General features: G+C 52.6%; 8 protein-coding genes across 8 annotated transcripts; 5 read left to right on the forward strand and 3 right to left on the reverse strand.

The window, feature by feature from the left end:
* Nucleotides 1–357: 357 nt before the first annotated feature.
* Nucleotides 358–1,269, forward strand: Z520_04487 (uncharacterized protein; the record flags this gene model as incomplete). Its single annotated transcript, XM_016774994.1, has 1 exon — nucleotides 358–1,269. The coding sequence occupies one exon, from the start codon at nucleotides 358–360 to the stop codon at nucleotides 1,267–1,269; it is 912 nt and encodes a 303-aa protein (XP_016633974.1).
* Nucleotides 1,270–2,340: 1,071 nt separating this feature from the next.
* On the forward strand, nucleotides 2,341–4,203 carry Z520_04488 (uncharacterized protein; the record flags this gene model as incomplete). The annotated part of the gene is made up of 1 exon (XM_016774995.1): nucleotides 2,341–4,203. One exon carries the CDS (start codon nucleotides 2,341–2,343, stop codon nucleotides 4,201–4,203), a length of 1,863 nt encoding a protein of 620 aa, XP_016633975.1.
* A 758-nt stretch (nucleotides 4,204–4,961) lies between these two features.
* On the reverse strand, nucleotides 4,962–8,662 carry Z520_04489 (uncharacterized protein; the record flags this gene model as incomplete). Its single annotated transcript, XM_016774996.1, has 3 exons — nucleotides 4,962–7,121; nucleotides 7,176–7,429; nucleotides 7,483–8,662. The coding sequence occupies 3 exons, from the start codon at nucleotides 8,660–8,662 to the stop codon at nucleotides 4,962–4,964; spliced, it is 3,594 nt and encodes a 1,197-aa protein (XP_016633976.1).
* Nucleotides 8,663–9,993: 1,331 nt separating this feature from the next.
* Nucleotides 9,994–10,739, forward strand: Z520_04490 (GTP-binding protein rho2; the record flags this gene model as incomplete). Its single annotated transcript, XM_016774997.1, has 2 exons — nucleotides 9,994–10,031; nucleotides 10,118–10,739. The coding sequence occupies 2 exons, from the start codon at nucleotides 9,994–9,996 to the stop codon at nucleotides 10,737–10,739; spliced, it is 660 nt and encodes a 219-aa protein (XP_016633977.1).
* Nucleotides 10,740–11,607: 868 nt separating this feature from the next.
* On the reverse strand, nucleotides 11,608–12,501 carry Z520_04491 (uncharacterized protein; the record flags this gene model as incomplete). The annotated part of the gene is made up of 2 exons (XM_016774998.1): nucleotides 11,608–12,080; nucleotides 12,288–12,501. The coding sequence occupies 2 exons, from the start codon at nucleotides 12,499–12,501 to the stop codon at nucleotides 11,608–11,610; spliced, it is 687 nt and encodes a 228-aa protein (XP_016633978.1).
* Nucleotides 12,502–12,913: 412 nt separating this feature from the next.
* On the reverse strand, nucleotides 12,914–14,254 carry Z520_04492 (uncharacterized protein; the record flags this gene model as incomplete). The annotated part of the gene is made up of 1 exon (XM_016774999.1): nucleotides 12,914–14,254. The coding sequence occupies one exon, from the start codon at nucleotides 14,252–14,254 to the stop codon at nucleotides 12,914–12,916; it is 1,341 nt and encodes a 446-aa protein (XP_016633979.1).
* Nucleotides 14,255–14,826: 572 nt separating this feature from the next.
* Z520_04493 (uncharacterized protein) lies at nucleotides 14,827–16,377 on the forward strand (the record flags this gene model as incomplete). The annotated part of the gene is made up of 1 exon (XM_016775000.1): nucleotides 14,827–16,377. One exon carries the CDS (start codon nucleotides 14,827–14,829, stop codon nucleotides 16,375–16,377), a length of 1,551 nt encoding a protein of 516 aa, XP_016633980.1.
* Nucleotides 16,378–18,507: 2,130 nt separating this feature from the next.
* Z520_04494 (uncharacterized protein) lies at nucleotides 18,508–20,199 on the forward strand (the record flags this gene model as incomplete). Its single annotated transcript, XM_016775001.1, has 1 exon — nucleotides 18,508–20,199. The coding sequence occupies one exon, from the start codon at nucleotides 18,508–18,510 to the stop codon at nucleotides 20,197–20,199; it is 1,692 nt and encodes a 563-aa protein (XP_016633981.1).
* Nucleotides 20,200–20,402: the final 203 nt, after the last annotated feature.

Below are 20,402 nucleotides of genomic sequence, written 5' to 3' on the forward strand. Positions count from 1 at the left end.
AAACACGGTATGCGATGTGCTTGAAGAGTGGGCACGCCAGCATTATCCCAAAAAGGACCTGACACTGCGTAGTTGTAGAGCGGAGAGCGGAGACCACACCCCACGCCAATAGCCCCCACGAGCCTGAAGACTCCGACCTGGGGTCTTGAGCTACCCCAAAAGCGGTGGCGTCGGGTTTTCGCCGGAAGCCGTGGGGAATGATTGTGAGCCGGAAGAGTAAGCCAAGAGACAGGAATGCTGTGACTGAATGCTCTGACTGAATGGTAGGATACCCTCTCCCAGGTAGATAACAAGTCGAGCGACGAGAATACAAGACAAAAGTTCAGACAAGAGTCCATAATCAAAGTGAGCATCACGATGACCATCTCATATCCAACAGTGTCGGCGCTTCGCTGCGGGTATCTCTCGCCTCCAGCATACAAATTCGTTGCGGATGCAAAAGAAGGGGAGAAACTGACCATGCCGTCGATGGCCTTCTTGATTCAACATCCCGCAACAAAGTCAAAAATTGTCTTTGACCTGAGCATTCGCAAAGACTTGACCAAATACCACCCTGGACTGCAAAAGCACCTCGAAACGAGGCACCCTTTAAGCAGCCAAGACGATGTGAAGTCAGCATTGGCGCTGGGAAACGTGGAGGCCTCCAAGATTGACTATGTGATCATGAGCCACGTGCATTGGGACCACGTGGGCACTCCGTCCGACTTCACCTCTGCGACTTTCATTGCCGGCCACAATACACGCAAGCTTCTCAGAAATGAAATGGGGCCAGACCTGGCGAATCCCTTCTTTGAGCCCGATTTATTACCATGGGACCGCACGATCGAGTTGCCAGCAGTACCGAGCTCCAAGGCGAGTGAAGTGTTTGACGAGGCTCACGGGTGGTATTGGCAACCCATGTCTCCAATCCAGAATGTCATTGACATGTTCAACGATGGCACCGTGTATATCGTGGATAGCCCAGGTCATTTGCCAGGGCATTTGAATGCATTGGTCCGGGTGGCCGTTGACAAATGGGTTTATCTGGCTGCTGATGCTTGTCACCACATGCGAATCTTCAATGGCGAGACGGATTTCGGTGCCTGGAAGGATGATAAGGGGCGGACAGTTACGATCCACAAAGATCTGGACGCAGCATACAAGACGCTGAACGTTATGCGCGTGCTTCGAAGCGACGGACTCAACGGGATTCCAGTGCAGATTGTCCTCGCGCACGATGGAGAGTGGCAGCAAAGGAATCCGGACCTTTTCTTCCCAGGCCACCTGTAATGAGGTGGTGATGGCTCGCATTGCACGGTATTTTGATTTAGGTAGATAGCACCTCTGGCGTCTGGTGGTAGTCCAATTAGGCTCGATATACCCTAAGCACGCAATGCAGACCAGTCATCAAGCACGGATCCGAGAACGCGGCAAGAGTCCTGTTTACCACGTTGTCGACGACGGCGGCTGCACCCATGGCAATAACGCGCTCTGAGCTCTTTCCCTCACATGCCTGCTGAGGTAGAGGGCCTTCCACGCTGCGTCAATCCGATTGTCGACGTTGAGATACGCGTGGGATCGGGCGTTGTTATCCCGAGTCGATCTCTCTTCATGCATAAATGCGGGTATGCGGCTGGCGAAAAAGGAGCTCATGCGCTTCGGTGTCGTTTCCCCGCCTGCATCCCAATAAGAATTGCGTTTCATGGAGTTGGTCCGGCTCTCGTCTCCTTTTGCTGGATCTCACCTGTTCGAATGCCACGTTGGGCCTCCGAGCGTGGCTTTGCTAAGTCTCAGGTATGGGGGTCATAGCCTTGGCCGCGGGGGTCTAAGTGACCCCCACAATATAGGATTGATATCGTCTGGAAACGGCCTTGGCGACAGTTGGAGACAGTTTGTACCTGCGTTCTTCCGGAAGGATTTCCTTGCATGGTTATGGAGTGGATGGCGATCCACCGCGGCAGTTCGGCAGTTCTCCTCCATCAGAATAACAGGGAAGCATGTCATCTTTGTTGTTCCTTCATGGGGTCTCCGAAAGTACCCCCGTGTCTGGGATTCGGGTAGTCGGCTTGGAGTAACTATGTCCTCGAAGGAAGTTTCTCCAAGACCAAGACAAACCGGGAGTAATTAGAAAATTGCGGAGATGTTAAGGTTTTGGGCTCCGTCAAGATGCGGCCCCTTCATTCGTCAGGCCATGTGGAGCTCCGTCACGGTCAAAGTCTCGGCATCAATTCCGCTCCGCTGGCAGGTCGCGAACTTTTTCTCCCGCGGGCGCGTTTGAGTGCCAGGCTTCCAGCAACGAAGGGGGAAGCAAAAGTGCAACTGCTCAAGCCCGGGCTTTGGAGCAGTAAGGAATGTGACGAGATGAATCCAGTGCAGGGTACCTTGATGCCCTTTCTTTACCCTTGCCTTTTCCGGCACTCCTCTACAAACTGCCTGCGTGCTCAAGCCCGCCGGATTCGACTTCAGAACCGTCCGCGGCTCCGATATCTACATCAAACAATTCGACTCAATAGACCGTCCAATGTAGAGACAAATGCGTCTCTTCACGGCCCTGCCTTCGATGCCTCCATCCCTCCAACTCCTGCTCCTTTGACGCACCTGAATCCTTCACCTGACGATTACTCACGCTCGATCTTCATCGACAAATGCCAAATAACCGTCCACGCGGGCTCCGGCGGGAGCGGGTGCGTGTCGTTCCTGCGCGACGCTCACATAGCCGATGGACCACCCAACGGTGGCGACGGCGGGTCGGGAGGGAGTGTCTTCATCCAAGCCGTACCGGGACAAACGTCTCTCCATAAACTTGCCAGACGAGGTATCATAAAAGCCGGCCGCGGCATAGGAGGCCAAGGAAAATCACAGGGCGGTCGCAGGGGGGAGGACATCTGTGTCCAAGTTCCCGTGGGAACAGTGGTGCGAGAAATTTGGCGGAGCGACCCCAGCGCGGAAGAAGAAATTCGCATCAAAGAACTCCGGGCCATGAGCGATGAGGAAGATATCCTTAAGGATCCCGACAACGGTCTGAGGAACAGATTCGTCATCTATGCCGGTGCCACAACTGCCGACGACCGCCAACAAATCTCTTCGAATTTGCCCTCGCTCAATTCTCACTTGGTGAAACCCAGAAAATCACATCTTGCCATTCTGCAGCCTCGTGCGCCCATTCACCTGGACTTGGATAAGCCCATGGACAAACCGATACTGCTGGCCGCTGGGGCTGTGGGCGGGTTGGGGAATCCGCACTTTGCGACGAAATCCGACCCGAAGCCAAAGTTCGCGACAAAGGGTGAATTAGGCGTGCGGATCAAGCTCGAGTTGGAACTGAAGTTGTTAGCAGATGTGGGACTCGTGGGCTTGCCTAACGCAGGCAAAAGTACATTCACGCGCGCGATATCGAATTCAAGGACAAGGATAGGCGACTGGGCCTTCACCACTCTCGCACCCACGATTGGAACGGTTATCCTAGATAACAATGAAGGCCGTCCGTTAGTGCGATCGGGCGTCCCATCCACGGACTCTGGCAATTCCACTTCATCTGGAAGCATTGTGCCGCGTCAGTCTTTCACTGTAGCAGACATTCCTGGGCTCATCGAAGATGCGCATTTGGATAAGGGCCTTGGGCTCTCTTTTCTCCGACACATTGAACGAGCCAGGATCTTGGCCTTCGTGGTGGATTTATCTGCCGGAGATGCCGTCACACAGTTGAAGGCCCTGTGGAAAGAGGTCGGAGAGTATGAGAATCTCAGGGATCGAGAAGTGAGTGAGCAGACGGAGGCGAGGATGATCAATTGGTCGCCCTTCGACGCCCAAGCTGCACCAGCACCAGCCACCGGGGACTTATTGTTCAACGAGGAAGGGGAGGAAATCTCGATATTTCCGTCAGGATCCTCTCGCTCGTCCTCAACACTCGAGCCATTGGCCTACCCCCCGATCAGCGCGAAACCCTGGTTCGTCATCGCCACCAAGGCAGACGTCTCTCAGCCAAGGACTGATGCGATGACACCAGTGGAAGCCAAAGCCACATCGACTCAAGCAAACTTTCTCTCTTTAGCAGCTTATATAAAACAAGTGGAACATGGAGAGACGGAACATCCCAGTGGGAAACAAAATGGATGGCGAAATCGCGTGGCGGCGATACCCGTTAGCGCGATTAGGGGAGAAGGGATCGACAAGGTAATAAGATATACAGCGGGCGTTCTGGACAGCCTTGTCGTTGGTCGCTGAATTTTGAGATGTAAGATAGAAAACGGATGGAGCGAGGCAAGCAGCGGAGACTCAGTCTCGGCAGATTCATGGGCTGGACACTGGAAGGGCGGAGGAATGAAGGAAAGCAAAGAGAGGAGACAGGGTATTGGATAGTAGAATGATAGTGTTCTCGTCGCAAATAGGGACTGATGCCTGGGAATGCAGTGTATAAAATCCGGGTCTGATAATATGGCTTACCCAGAGAGCCCACTACAAGTACCAGCTCGCCGAAGGTGCATCACCCACCAATTGGCATTTGGTTGTTCAACATCGCGGGAAATTTGATGTGGCAATGGGCATATCGGAACAGAACAAAAGCAAAGAGTCAAGCGGACAGGGGTTGTAACTGTACTTGACCCATCCGAAATATCACGGCTGAGGCAACCTCGTCGTCGCACGTTTGAAGATGCAGTGGTATTCAGCTATTCAGCCCTATAGGCATTAAAGCTGCTCTCTGTGAATGTCCTCACAAGAGGCTGACAGCAAGTCCACCGGTCGCAGTTGACGCTATTAAGATGAGGTCTTTAGGACAGAACCGTCCCGGCTTCCATGAGAAGCGTAAGCGGACACACCATTCCTTTTCACACGAAACCCGAATAAATAATGAAAACAACAGAAGCGCAGCCGGCTCATTGATCCGCTGACATACTCCTTCGATATTGCTGAGCATTCAGTCGCAGTAGATTGTCTCTACACAACAGTTCTCTGCCAAATTTGGTTCTTGGAGGAGTCAACCACTAGAAACTCCTACCTGGAGGTCCGAAGCTGCTTGGTTGGCCGACAATGCCACCCAATGGGCTGGTATGGTGGATATGTTGACTGTGGCCCAGTAACGGACTTCCAATCTCACCAACGCTGCCTCTGGGTGGTTGACTTGGGGCATCCTCGACGAATTTGATCACTTGCCCCCTGGTTTTGTCCTTGATAACCTCAAATGACCCGCCGCCATTCTGTGAGTTGCCCTCGGTGTCGCATATTCCAAGCATCTCATCCATGGAGACTGGTGGGTCACCTGGTGCTTTGAGAGTCTCCAGCTGTCGGAGCACATTCTGTACTGGATGGTACCCGTCGGCACTGGCAACCGGGATTTGTGACAGCTGACGGCAAGCTTGAACAAGCATAAGTCTCACAGCAATCGGGCGAGGGAGATGGGACCTTGAAATGGCTTGAGGTCCAGAACCAATCGCTCCAAAGGGTGGTTGACCCCAGCCCGGGCTAGGACGTTGCGAGCTAGGTGGGCCCCAGTTGGGAGTCGGAGCCATGCCAGGGTTGAAACCGCCCCAGCCAGGGTTTCCCATACCGAACGGTTCCTGCCTGTGTTCAGGAAAGCTGCTCGCGAATGGTATCCTTGCAGAACCAGGCGGACCGACAGGGGGAAGGCTCATGCGAGAGTCCGAGTTTTCCAAGAACGGCGCATCTGAATCATCCAACAACGCCTTGCTACCAAGCTGTGTAGCCAGATGATCCATATCGACATCTGGAGTTTTTCTTTGCGGTTTCTGCTTGTCTGGGGTAGTACTGGACGGTCGTGCAATGGGCCCTAGTCCTGGTCTGCCTATCGGAGCCTGCTCGCTCGATGGTTGTCTGGAATGTACTTGGGGCTTGGGCACTGGCTGTTGATTGACGATCGGAGGCGCCTGATTGGGAGGCTGGGGTACAAAGGGCATTTGTTGGCCTGGTTGGAAAGTTCTCGGAAATCCTGGAGGATACTGCATGCCGTTCTGGGCGAAACGCTGCTGGTTACCCATAGGAGGAGGCCCAGGGTACATGTGCATTGGAGGCATCATAGTTGGCATCATTCCTGGAGCACCCATCGGTGGTGGACCACTTACTCCCAAACCCGGCAGTCCATTCATATTGAACGGATATTGCCCCCGGCCGTGGTTGTTCAAAGGCGACCTGGGGGCGGAAGGCTGCGGGTGATGAAGTGGTGGAGGCTGCCCTTGCGCTTTCACGGGCTGCCCAAGAGCTGGTGTGTGAGGCATGGCGACAGTCGCTGGAGAAGCAGAACTTTGGGATATCTCGGTGCTAGCCTTCTGTGATCGCGGAGACGAGCCATGAGAATGCTGCCCAGGTTGCGAAGGTTGTCTGTTCCGAACAGGCGTTGGGACTTTGGGAGGAATGACCGGTGTTGCGACAGAGACATGCGGCGATTGTATGCTCGGACCGCGAGAAGGAGGCTGCAGACCAGGGGGAAGCGCCACAGGCTGTTGTTTCGCCGGGTGTTGATGGACGGCACGCTCTTTGGCCTCCTTTTCCACCCTCAGAGCCGCCTCTTTTTCTTTTCGTAACTGCTCCTCTTTGGCTTTCCTCTCGCGGTCTTCTTTCGCCTTCCGCTCCTTGGCCTCCTTCTCCTTAGCTTCTCGCTCCTCGCGTTCTTTCTTTTTCGTCTCTTCGCGTCTCAGCCGTTCACGTTCCTTTGCTTCCCGTGCCTTGCGTTCTTGTTCGGCTTGTCGCTCGCGGGCTTCGAGTTGCTTACGATGCTTCTCAGCTTCCTTACGGAGTCTTTCCTCCTCGGCAACCTTCTTCTCAGCTTCACGCTTCTTGCGCTGCTCTTCGCGTCGTTGCCGCTGTTCCTCTAGCCGCTTTTCTTCCAATTCTCGCGCGGCTGCTTCTTGAGCAGCTTTCTCAGCCTCCTTCTTTGCTTTCTCCTCATCTTTCGCTTGTTTCTGGAGTCGCTTCTTCTCCTTTCGCTTCGCTGCTTCTCGGGCCTTCTTTGCTTCTCGTTGCGAATCGAGTCGGCTCTCTTCATCTAGTTCTTCGAGCAACTTTCTCTGGCGTTCCGCGGCGACTTTCTCTCGATAGGCTGTCAAGACACGTTGTTCGAACATCCGCGCGGCAAAAATCTGGAACATCCGTCGACCTTCTTCCATGCGCTGTTCTTCGGTCATGGAATCCTAAGGCAATGCTGTCAGAAGTTTTGCAGACCACAACAAGAAGCCGCCACTGACCATATCGTCCCCTTCGAAATCGTCCTCTTCTTGGGAGTCGTAGTCCTCATCATCCTCCTCATCGTCATAATCATCATCGTCGTCTATGGGAGGATGATTGTGACCTTGATGAATATCTCGATGAGCTAATGACGAGGAATGGTAGCGAATATCTTCCTCACGTTGCATGCGTCTCTCCGCCAATTGCTCCATCATGTCTATGAAGTGCTTGCCGTCGTTCTTTAGCAAATCGTCTGCAACGGTGAGTATACCATCTGTACAGCTTGTTAGCCCGTCAAGCCACTGCAGAGAAACATAGTAGCCTGACCTTTCACGGTAAGACTGTTGCCGAATTGGAAAAAGTCGGGCGGCCCCGGTGGCAGACCATGATCATCAAGCTCTCCCTCATCGTCGCTATATCCTTCGTCGTCTTCGTCGTCGTACTCGTCGTCGTCCTCAAGATCCTCTTCATCGTCTTCCATCACCTCCATAGGACCTAGCCCAGGATACGCCTTACCCATGGGATGTGCTTTTTGTACAAACGGAGGACGGGGAGGGGCCATCATCTGAGGAACGGTGGAGAGGTCGGAGTTGTGGTTGGCAAACTGTTCGAGTTCCTCGTAGTAAGCATCGTAAAGCACCTCCAATTCCTCCTCGATCGCGGTGCGTTTCCGCCCACATACGGAGCAGCTGCAAGAGTGCTTCTGTTGCTCCTTCATTTTCCGTAAGACGGCCTCCTTCTCGACCTTGACCAAGGATCTTCGCTCATCCTCGCCTAACTCCAGCCAAAACTGCTTGATGTTTTCCCGCTCGGCTTGAGTTGAGGTATTCCATATGTGATCGCTTGAAAGTTTCTGGGAAGCTCGCATCGCGGCATTCGATAAAGGCGGGATGTTGGAGCGAGATAGCATTGTTGAAGTCCTCGACAGGGCATCGTTCGTGGTTTTGGACTTCTTCCGCTTGCTGGTATTCAGCCATGAGCTGTCGTGCATTGCATCTGCTCCTTCTCCGTAATTGGGATCCTCATCGCCACTATAAAATGCTTCTTCTGGACTCCCAATATCAGGGTATGTTGGGTCAACGGGATCTGGATAGTCTGGCTCTTCAGTGAAATAACCCTTTACCGGACCCCGACCTTGTTTGACGGGGGGTAACTGTCCGTTCGGTTTGATTCCTGGCGCGGGAGCATGACCATTTGGGATCGCCATGTCCGTCTTTTCCGCCGCCCGTTTTGCAGCCTCTTTTTCCCGTCTCTTTTGCTTCTTGCGATTGACCGCCGCAGCATGAGCAGGCTCTCCAGCCGATTCAGTGGTGTCCCCAGTCTTCAAATCTGCATCTGACTTTGCTTGTGAAGGCTGGCTGTTCAACGACGGCGTGGACGACATTGCTGGACCCGACTTTTGCAGGGGTTGGGTTGGTGCAGGCGCATCTTGTGCAGAAGTTGTCGCGGGCAACGGCTGCGGTTTGGCGGCATTAACCTGAGTGTTGGCTTTCTTCTTGGAAGGCATAGCACCAAGCCGTCACTGAAGGACTGCTAGTTTCGATATCGATCTTGATCTCGCAAGGTTCACATCAAAGGCACGGCGGTTTCGGTTACTGGTGGGGTATCACAAATTGGTAAGTGACGAGCACAGGAGATGCACCAGGGATGGGAAAAATACAAGGAGTGCGAGTGAAGAGAGACCTCAAAGGGCCAGATGTGAAAAAGGGTGAAGTGAGGGTATGGCAAGGAAAGGGCGGCTCCAGTCTGTTTGGAGAGTAGGAAGTTGAAGTTGTTCGACGTCCAAAGTCCCAAGATGCAGTCCCAGTCCGGATCAACTTCAGTTTCGTGGGGCGGCGACGTTCCAGTGGAGGCTGCAGTTGCGCAGTTGCGCTTGAAGGTGCAGTGCCTCCCCTAAGTGCCTCCGTGCTCCCCAGTGTCCCCTAAGGCACCGAGGCACCACGGGCACCTAAGGGACTCGCAATCTGCGTATTGCGGTACGGCAAAGGGGCCTTGACGGCACCTTTCTCCCAAGTTCCCAACCTTGCAGCCGCCAAAAGAGTTCAATAATAATTGACCTTAATTGCCCATCACGGCTGTGGTACGCCAATTATAGGCCATTTGTCGTCCCAATTATCACACCTCCGGTCTCCAGTCTCCCACTCCTCCTCCATACGCACACTTAACACGGCGACATCGAGGAACCGCACCTCTGGCACGAACTCAAGCCTTGGCTATCTACCAGCTACAATTGCATCATCGTCTACTTTTCGATCTGACCGGAAGAATTGCTCCTTATCTCGAGATCCAAACCCCTAGTCAACGAGAGATCTATTTGCGGCTGCGCCTCAACCACTGCCTTCCTTTGGCAGTCACCGTCCCGCTCGGGGTGGATTTGTTCTCCGTTGGACCCCACGAACTCCCAGTCGACTAGTCTCAGTTGTTCAGAAACAAGACAGCCGGTTCCTCAGCTACGGTTCAGAAGTTCAAAACATCGTTGCAGACGACTGAAACTGCGGCTGGCGGTGCCGGTCGCTGGTGGAGGTGAACGTACCCCGTTTGTGGACTGGTTTCGCTGGCTTTGCTGTATGCGACCTCAACTGCGTCCAGTTACACCAGGCCGCTCCTCCACTCCCCTTTGACTACATTTCAGCTCGTCCTCAATCTTATCCGCCGCACAACACAGACTTAAGACTCTCGACGCCCTCCGTACGCATTTTCACTTCTCTCCTCCGCAAGAGCTGCTCACCATCTTGCTCGAAAGCCGCCGGGGCCTTTGAAGCTCTCCTTTCGTCCGCCATCTCTGTAGTGGTGTGACCTGTCTGCCTGTGGGACAGAGCTGCAATAACTTCCACCGCCATGGCACAGGATCAGGCACAACAGAATGTGATGAGAAGGTACGTTGGCTCCCACCACTTTGCCGCCCACGTGGTGGAAATAGTTGTCCATCGACATCAGGGTTTCCTGTACAAGGCTGCCTCAGCCGCATATTTGGCATGACCCCAAGAACAATCACTGATTTCAGTTTCTGCAGGAAGCTTGTTATAATAGGCGACGGTGCTTGCGGAAAGACATCACTGCTATCAGTCTTCACTCTCGGCTACTTCCCTACCACCTACGTCCCAACCGTCTTCGAAAACTATGTGACAGACTGTCGGGTCGATGGCAGATCAGTACAATTGGCTTTGTGGGACACAGCAGGGCAAGAAGACTACGAAAGATTGAGGCCTCTTGCATACGCGAAATCACATGTCATCCTTATTGGCTTCAGCGTCGACAGCCCCGACAGCTTGGAGAATGTGCGGCATAAGTGGATTGAGGAGGCTCGCGAACGGTGTCCCGAAGTGCCTGTCATACTGGTGGGCCTGAAGAAGGATCTGAGAGAAGACCCGATGGCAATTGAAGAGATGCGGAAGCGGAGCCAAAAGTTCGTTACGCCCCGCGAGGGCGCTGAGATGGCCCAGGCTTGCGGGGCTCGCAAATACCTCGAATGTTCAAGCTTGACGGGCGAAGGTGTGGACGATGTCTTTGAGGCTGCGACGAGAGCTGCTCTTCTGACGTTCAATGGTAAGCAGGGTGGCGGCGGATGTTGCGTCATTCTGTGATGCCCCATGGTGTATCAGACGTGGATGAACATGTGCCGGGCGGGAAAAAACACAATGGGCGGCTGTTACCTCTTTGAATAATCCGAATGGGAGGACCTCTTAAGCAGGGGACTAATACCGATGCTCAAAATGGCGGAAAGACGACGACGTTGTACCTTTGCCTCTTGGAGAAATGAAGCCTGGCTGGCGTGTTTTCTGAGGACGGACCGAATCATACCAGACTTGGGGCTTGAACCTGTGCGACACGAGACGAACGAATTTTTTCATACTCGATTTAGCGAACTGACATCAATGATGGACCTTCTACTATATTGCCTCGTCTTTTCAATCCAGGTTTGATGGTCGAGGACGATCGGCCATCTTGTGAGAAAGATAAAAGCTTCCGAAACTTTTCCCCAGTGTATATATACATGTCGATTCTTTTTTCCGCTCATTCTCCCCCCTGGAGGGAAACAGGTCCACGATTGATCAAGACCGCGCATGCTTGTCCGAAACACTCGAGGTCCTCTCGGCCTGAGGGTCGTAACAGAAACTCCATGTAACTCGCCGCCCATTCCAGTTCGTCCCTCTATGCTGCGAGAGTTTTGCCTGGATACGGACGGGCCTTTCTTCTCCTTCCCATCCCGCTTTGATATCTCTGGCTTGTCGGGGGAAGTCATGTCTTTGATTCGTCGCAACAGCTGCGTTGGTCTGCTCCCGAACCCGCCAGGTGACATGGAATGATTTCTCCCATCTGCCCCCATCTGAACGTCTTTTTGTACAATGCGACTGCGCGAATGAGTTTGAACTCCCTTTTTCGACACAATTTCATTTCTCTTTGTGCCCATTAGCTGCGACATATAGAGACTTGCTTAACCCCTGGTGGAAATCAATGTCTTTTCCAAGCGTAATCCCAAATCTTCGCTTTACTGCCACTTCCTTCGGTAGGAGCGCCTTCTTCCCCTCCAACTCCAACACCAAGCCCGCCCGTGCTGCCCACCCACTCGACCAAACCTCGCGCATACTCGATGGGGACACCTCCCTTGGCTCTCCCTCCAGGCCCCGAAGTACTACCGGGAGTAGTCCCGGCACTCGACCCGCCTATCCCCCAGATACCGGTTTTCATCTGCGCCTTTCTGAACAGACGGCCTCCGTCGCCGGCTCCGACGCGGAGTTCCTCATTCGCGTCGCGCATGGCGTTGTACTGCCGCTCCAGCTCGAGTTCGCGCGATTTTTTGAGGTTGTGCCGATACAGGTTCCAGGCCCGTGCGATGGTCCAGTGGCGCAGGTATCGGTTGCGCGAGAAGCGGAGGGGTCGGGGCGTGAGGGTCGTGGGGTGGTGGAGGAAGAAGCGGATTAATGCTGGAGGGTTATTTGTTAGTTATCTGAGAAGAAGTTTGGTACGGCGGGCGAAAAAAAGTCGTTTGCGGGCAGTCATTTGTGGAATTGATTGGGAAGGTTGGCATGGACAAGCAAAGGGAAATGACAGTAGATGTGTGTTAGGGAAAACAAGGAGAGGTATGGATGAGATAGGGAAGAAAAGGCGCAGTCAAACAGAAAGAGACTCACTTATTCTCCTATCAGGTCTGCCACCGCCTTTCTTCTTCGCGTACTGAGCCGTACTTGTCGAGAAGGACAATCTCGAGCTCGGGGAACCTGGATTCGGCGCAGTATGATTGGTGCTCGAAGAAAGAGAAGTCGGAATCCCTCTGCGTAGCGACGACGGTCGAACCGTGATCTGGAAGGCATGTGCCAGCGCGGCACGGATCGATGAGGTATGCATCCCGCAGTCTCACAAAACGTTGGCCGAAAGACTGTGTCGTGGGGGTTTGAGGACGCAGAAATCTCCTGAGATTCGGGACTGAAGTTTGCTCTGGTCTCGAGCTCTGACCTCGATTGAACTCTGTAGGCGCGGTTGGGCGCAAACTTTCAAAGGAGCAAGGCTGGATGCTTGGCATGTTTGTAGTCTCCAGCCTTGCATGATGCCATATCAGGCTTCCCAGTCCTGAGGTTTGGTATTCGAAACAATTTAGTTTCGGGTTTCAACAGGCCTATATTAGTCTCAGATAAGCCTCCAATCAGGTCATCATGCCGGGTGTCTATTATTGAGCGAAAGCCTCCCAATTCTTGCCCACTTCGGCCGTCTTATCAGCCCAATCCTTCAGGGCATAGTGGACAACAACTTGCGAGAACCCTTATACCGAATACTTTTTCAGTCGCTTATCAAAATTCATAATGCGCCTTTGCCGATGTCCCTGGGCCAGCTTCCATCTGCAATAAAGCAATAAAGCATCTTTCATCACCACGAAAAGGCATCCACCCACCACACTTCTCCCCCACTTTGTCGAAAGCAGTCCCGGCCGACCACTTGTGGAACTGCGATAGGTCAACCACGATGATGGCAAGACACAGCTGAGGAGATTGCCCATTCCCGCAGCGACTGCCGGGAACACTAACGCTCCAAGGACGGTCTGCCCGATACTGCCACTGCCGTCAACGAGATCGTGGCGGCCCAATATTCGGCGAACGTGTTGGTTCTCTGGTTGGGCTTGCGCATTTCCTCCATCACCAGCAACGGCAGCAGCCTGTTCGTCGCCGTCGTCCTCACCCTCTTCTTCGCCATTCAGGTTGACGTCAATTTCAAGTATAACGTCGCCATCCTCGACTGCTTCTTGCATCTCGTCCTCATTGCCGTCGTCACCATTTCCTCCCGGTCCTTCCCCTCGTTCACTTTGTCTGGGTTGTACTTCTTCCAACCACTTGCGATTAAGATCACAGAATGCCTTGTGGTAACACCAATTGTAGATCGATCTCATGGCGGGTAAGCAAGCAAATACTGTGCTCGGGAGTGGCGGCCATATGGTCATGTCAATGTCAAACTTATCTGTAATCTGTGTGGAAAGTAGGATCAGACTGCTGCCGGGGAGGGCAAAGTCGGCATAGTCGGTGCGGGCGAGGATTAGATTGACCGGGATAAGGCTGTACATCCAAGCATACTCATTGCGTTGTATGGCGTACTGAAAGACTCGATTCGCATCGTCATGGCCAAACACTAAATAGACGGATTCAAATCCATGGAACCATGCCCCAGCCCATAGTGTGCCCACGAAAGAAAGTCCCAAGCCCGGTAGGACCAATTTTCCCAGTGTACGGTCAACTGCGCGGTAACTGTCTACCACGTAGCTTCTCGGTCTTGATATTCTGATTTCAGATTTGCATTGAGGGCATAGAATTTGTCCGGAGTTCTTGGTTTTGTTCTTGGGGTTCTCGAGGTCGGCTACCCAGTCCAACAAGCATGCTTCATGGGCAGTCAAACTGCAGGTGCACGGCGAGCGCCATATTGGGGGGTTGTTGGGATCGTCTTCACTCTTGTCGCTCATACATATCCAACATTTCGGCCCAAAGGTCGAGGCGCGTGAGGGAGCCGACGGTCGTGAACTCTTGTCCTTCGGTGATTGTGTAGTATTGTCTTCGGTCTGGGCTGGATCTAGGGATGGTCGATCGAGCGCGGCGGTATCAGCGTCTTCTGAGTCCATGGGGAAAGTCTGATGATGGGGCGCAGACAAGGGAGGAGATTCAGTTGACCAGATCAAGGCAGGCTACTACCAGCTCTTAGAGAAGAGAAGAGAATGTCGGCGTGATGATTGATCAAGCGTCGCGTCGAGCGCATCAAGTATTATCAGTAATATACAGAGCAAACAAGTATCTTTGATTCAAGTTAGGCAACAGATCGTGTGTCTCGGTCATTCTAACTAGGAGCATTCAGCACCGCATGAGGGCGTACCGAGGATACGTAATTTGTCGCTGCTATTTCACGCAGCTTCTGAGCTAACCCTATTAGGCTAGCCCACCATATTCCGCCCCAGGCGGGAAATGAGTGTTGGGTGGGAGTGGATGGATTGTGTGAGTTTTGCATCTGCTCTCTCCCAGCTGTAAACTCTGAGCATTTGTACCTCAGAATCAGCAAAAAGGACCGCAGGACTGTGTCTGATCTCTGAAAGAAAGAACCTCTCTACGTTGTGTTTGTAACATTCCACAACTAGCCACCCGACCAGCAGAGAAGTGTTGGCCAGACAAAGCCGTCCCAATTTACGATTGTGTTCTCGCTATGGCAGTTTTGGTGCCAAAGGTTGAAACTCTCGATCATGTCTACGCAGGAGGGTCGGAGGGTCATACTGTGCCTGTTGAGCTCGAGCAACGGTTCAAGAATTTGATCCACAGTTTCAAAACTGACTATGGTCACAAGCCAGACTTTGTATCCAGGAGCCCTGGACGGGTTAACATAATCGGCGAACACGTCGACTATTCGCTCTACAATGTCTTGCCCACTGCTCTCACCGTTGATGTGCTGATAGCCGTCCGTGTTGTCACCCCTGGGGATGGGAACGCAGCCGAAGTCAAGATCGCCAATGTAAATCCTACCAAATATCCTTCCACAACTCTGGTCATCCCAGAATCTGGCGCAGTCGAAGTCGACCGCGATAATCATTCTTGGAGCAATTATTTCTTGGCTGGGTTGAAAGGGTCCCTGGAATATCTCCGGAAGCAGTTCGGTGACTCTTTCAAGCCCAATGGCATGGAAATCCTGATCGATGGAAATGTCCCCGCGGGCGGTGGCTTGTCTAGCAGCGCCGCATTTGTCTGTGCTTCTGCTCTCAGTGTCATGGCCGCAAATAACCACGATATCTCAAAGCAGGATCTGCTTGACCTCTGCATTGTGTCGGAGCGCGCTGTCGGTGTCTTCTCCGGAGGCATGGATCAGGCTGCATCTATATTCTCTGAAAGAGGCTATCTCCTCTATTGCCGTTTCTTCCCGGAATTCTCTGCAGAGCATGTTCCTGTCCCGACGTCTGATCCAGAAGTCACTTTCCTGATCGCGCAGTCCTTCGTCACATCGGACAAGGCGGTGACTGCACCAATTCATTACAACCTCAGGGTCGTTGAGTGTACGATGGCGACTGTGGTTTTGGCAAAGCTTCATGACATAGCTCTGAATCCAGACCAGAGCTCTCTGGGATTCTGCCTGCGAAATTTTCAAGAAGAGGTCATGAAGAAAGACGGTCGCACAGATGAGCCACTAGCGGCACAGCTCGACTCCGTGGTTGACATTATAAAGTCCAACCTCAAGGAGGAGGGCTACACCAGACAAGATATTGCCGAGATTCTGGGTATCTCCGTGCAAGAACTTGAAAAGCAGTATATGTCAAAATTTCCCATTCGAGCCGATGTGTTCAAGCTGAGGCAGCGCGCCTTACATGTCCTGGAAGAAGCTGGCCGTGTCCTCAAGTTCCGAGAAACTTTGACAACCTCAGGGAAATTGGATGAAGAGAAGTTGCTCTACCTTGGTGACCTCATGAACAAGACACAGGCTTCGTGCCGAGACGTGTACGAATGCTCATGTCCCGAGATTGATCAGATCTGCTCCATCGCACACAAAGCCGGGGCTTACGGCACTCGACTCACTGGCGCGGGTTGGGGTGGTTGCACGGTGCATCTGGTGCCCCAGCATAAAGTTCCTGCTGTGACAGAGGCTCTCAAGCAAGAGTACTATTATAAAAAGTTCCCAGACATCAGCAAAGAGAAGCTCGAGGAAGCCATTGTCGTCTCAAAACCGAGTCAAGGGTCGTCGCTAATTGTCGGTGCAGCGTTGGATGTATAATGTGGAACTGACATTACGTGGCCGAGGATAATCCAAAATGGTCTTCAAGGGTGCAAGGGATCCAATACCGAGGCACCATGGCTCTTGTACGCTGCCTGCCACAAGATGTATCCAGCGAACGGCATTGCCCCTGTCTGAGATATGTGCCAGTCAAGGTTGTATATCTGGACTTCGTTGGCTGTTGTCAAGCTGCACACGATCTTCTTGCCAGTCGCTTGTGAACAGAAATGATTGCTTAAGCAGCAAACACATGGTCCAGAACTATCCTCTCGCTTGCTTCCTAACCCGAAACAACTTCGAAAGCCATAGAGCACTCCTTCAGAATCTTTTCTTGGAATTGTCAAGATTTGAATCTGGTCACTGCTGTCCGCACAGTCCACTGAATCTGCCGTCTTCTTCCAAGTGCATGCTTACCTTGACGCCCTTGGACATCTCGTCACTCTCCGAGCAATAATTTACAAGCCACTCCCAACAATTTCCAGCCGGCGACCGTTGCCGTTGAAAAAGTAGCCGAGCAGCTGCCACATTGTCGGACATGCCCAAACTCCAGGATCCAGCATGTATCCAACCCGTTCCACTTCCTCTCCAGGGTCAACCTACTAATACATAGGCCTTAAGGTCCAGTATTCCGAGCCAAAGACCATCCTTCTAGATCAAGTGACACGATCACTCTACTTGAAATGAGCCCAAGACGCCGTTTGAGACGGCTGATACTTTGAAACACGTCTGCGGGCATCCCGTTTCATCTCGATCAGCCTGGCGATAGTTGTGGACGAAGTCATAATCATGAAACAGTCTGAGGCCTCGACATCATGAGTAGCCCTCTCACAACTGCAACCGCTCGAAGCAGACTTTCGCAGGTGCTTGCTGGAGTTGCGACGGGTGGTCGGCACATGAGCCCTTCAGACACTTGTTCTTCCATCCATGATACCATCTTCCGATATTGTCTTCATTTATAACGGTCGAATTAGTCTCGTCTGTCCGTGTTGCCGGGCCATGAATGTTTACTTGGGTGTTGACATTGAAAGGTCAATCGGTCACTGATTACACTCAACGGGCAATTCAGCTGCTGCAATTTTGGATATGTGGACCACTTCAAGATTTGGACAGAAGAGGATAACGCAGATCGGAATCTATCTGACCTCTTCTCAGTAAGTTGGAATGGAGCGATGCCGCTATCGCCACGGACTATAAAGTATCTTGAGGGCGTCCAGCATTTCGTGATGATTTAGTATTACTCAACACAGACCAAAGTCAGATCAGAAGGTCGTAAAGGGAGGCGGTGGCTCGCTTAGTTACGGCCGTTGCAACCACATTTTCCACTGAGATTGTCTTGGGTGAAGCTGGGTGGATGATTTGCGACGAAGCTTTACCGAGCACAGTAATATTACCGGCTCCAAAGTCTCGCGCGTGCGGAATTAGAGCCTTATATCGACCTTCAAAGCACCTGGACTAGGCTGTTGTAAGCTTAGCAGATGCCTGTGACGCCGGGTATTGGGTGGCTATTTAATTGCTACCAAGTCAAATGGCCCTAACCATCCAGGCTTCGTGTTCCTCCAGAGTTCTCCGCTACAGCCAATTCCAGGCCTCGACTCGTATTTGCTGTGCCAAATCTCCAGTTGCAAAGTTCCTCGAGGCTGGCTATGATGAGCTCAGCAGCACTTCTGAATGTTTTCAAGCCATGAGGCGACAAACACACGGCGTCGCCCTTGACCTGATGCCGAGTCCCCGCATGGTTCCCCTTTTCGATCGCCACCACCCGTGCATACTGCCGAGATCATAAGCTGACAGTCCCACAGAGGCCACGCGCGAAGGAGCTGGGAAGGGATTATACATTTGTGTATGAGCATGGAGCACTGGTTCTTCGGACTGTGGCCCAATCCTAGCGTTGATATCATTGCCTGCTTATGTTGTGTGTCAGTCAGCTTCCACAACGCCGAACTGCGGGTCGATAGATCGGTTATATGGGTTTGTGGCATTCTTCCGACAAAGCCTCTTCTACTTAGCTCCAGGGGATAGTATTTTATCGACTGCATACTTCATTCCATCAGCTTTTTCAACATCTCTGTCGTGTCTTCCTTCAAGCTCCTTTTCTGCCTCGGGCTCTGTGTGCTCTTTGCCTGATCTAAAATGCCGTCCAGAATCTATCACTCACTCTATCCTCCGGTCAAGCTGATCGACAGCGACCTCTTGACCTACCTTTTTTCGAATCCGAGAAACACACCAGACGATAAACCGATATTTATCGATGCAGTTACAGGAGCTAGTCGCAGCTATGGAGAGATTAAACGCAGAACCCGGTCCCTTGCGCATGGTCTGCGAGAGTTGGGAGTCAAGCCGAAAGATGTTGTTGCGTTGTTCAGCCCCAACAGTATTGACTATGCTATTCTTTGCTATGGAATCATAGGTTGTGGCGCTACCGTGTCGCCGGTCAGCGCAGCATACACACCACTAGAACTTGCAGCACAACTCGAGACCAGTGGCACCAGATTTCTGATAGCTCATTCCTCGCTCCATCCAACAGCCGCACAGGCGGTCAAAAAGTCGAATCCGGCCATTCAGATCATTCAAGCTGAAGGAGTTCGCGGCAAGAACGGCAACCCGACCGCTGAAGCTCTCGCCTCAGACTGTCCGCCCAGTCCACTCGTCAGCATTGAGCCGAGTGAAGCTGAGGATCGGCTATGCTTCATGTGCTTCTCTTCGGGAACCACGGGGCGAGCCAAAGGCGTCATGACAACGCACAAGAATCTAGTGTCCAATATTCAGCAGTGGGACGCCCAGTTGCCCACCGAGACTACGGGGAAACAGACGACAGTGGCATTTTTACCATTCAGCCATATCTACGGCCTCACGTCCTTCGTTGCTATGAACACCTTTGTGGGCAACACCGCTGTCGTCCTAAGCCGCTTCGATCTAGAATTATTCTTGTCGAGCATCCAGAAGTACCGGCCCGAAATGGTCAACGTGGTCCCGCCAGTTATGCTGTTGATGGCCAAACACCCCTTGATGAAGAAGTACGATCTGAGCAGCTTGCAAAGAGTCTTCTCCGCTGCAGCCCCATTGAGTAATGAGCTTCGGGAGGCTGTAGAAGCACGCTTCAAGGAGTTGTATGGGACCAACCTATTGGGGCTGCAGGCTTGGGGCATGACAGAGACAAGTCCGCTGGGCGCAATAGTCCCTCCGACCCGACCGGACAAGAGGCACACGGTCGGGTGTATCACACCGAACATGGAATACAGGGTGGTCGACCCAGACACGATGCAGGATACAGGGTATGAATCAGACGGGTCTGCAGTACCGGGGGAACTGTGGTTACGCGGACCGAATGTGACCAAGGGGTATTACCGAAACGAAGAGGCCACGAAAAGTGGGTTTGCATCCGACGAGGAAGGCAAGCTGTGGTTCCGAACGGGAGACATAGGCACCATTGACAAAGACGGATTCTTGACCATTGTCGACAGGATAAAGGAGATGTTCAAGTACAAGGGCTTGCAAGTCATTCCGTCAGAGCTGGAGGGCAAGCTCCTGGAACATCCCGACGTTGAAGATTCCTGCGTTGTCCCGCAGTGGGTCGAAGAACAAGCGACTCATGTTCCGGTCGGATTCGTTGTGATAAGCCAGAAAGCGAAGGCCAGGGGCCAGAAGAATGTTGTTGCCGACATTGACAAATGGCTGAATGCAAGAGTCGCCAACCACAAGAAACTGAGAGGTGGCATCCATGTCATCGACGCCGTTCCCAAGTCGCCTTCAGGGAAAATTCTGCGGCGAGAATTGGCGGCTATGCTCAAGGAGTCGAGTGCAAGGAGTGGATCGAAGCTGTGATTGTAAGCGATATAAGCGGTCTGCGTCAAGGTAAGCCTCTTGTTGCAAGCATTGGAGTGGTCATCTAGGGAAGGAGATTAGTATAGAATTTCAACTGTACAGCATTAGTGCAAGGATATTTCTCTCACAGCCTCGCCGAGAGCCGCAAGGCTGAAGAGACAGATGGTGGCACGTGCTCACGACGTCATTCCACGTGAGTCGAC

Source organism: Fonsecaea multimorphosa (assembly GCF_000836435.1).
Source record: "Fonsecaea multimorphosa CBS 102226 unplaced genomic scaffold supercont1.7, whole genome shotgun sequence".
Lineage (NCBI taxonomy): Eukaryota > Fungi > Ascomycota > Eurotiomycetes > Chaetothyriales > Herpotrichiellaceae > Fonsecaea > Fonsecaea multimorphosa.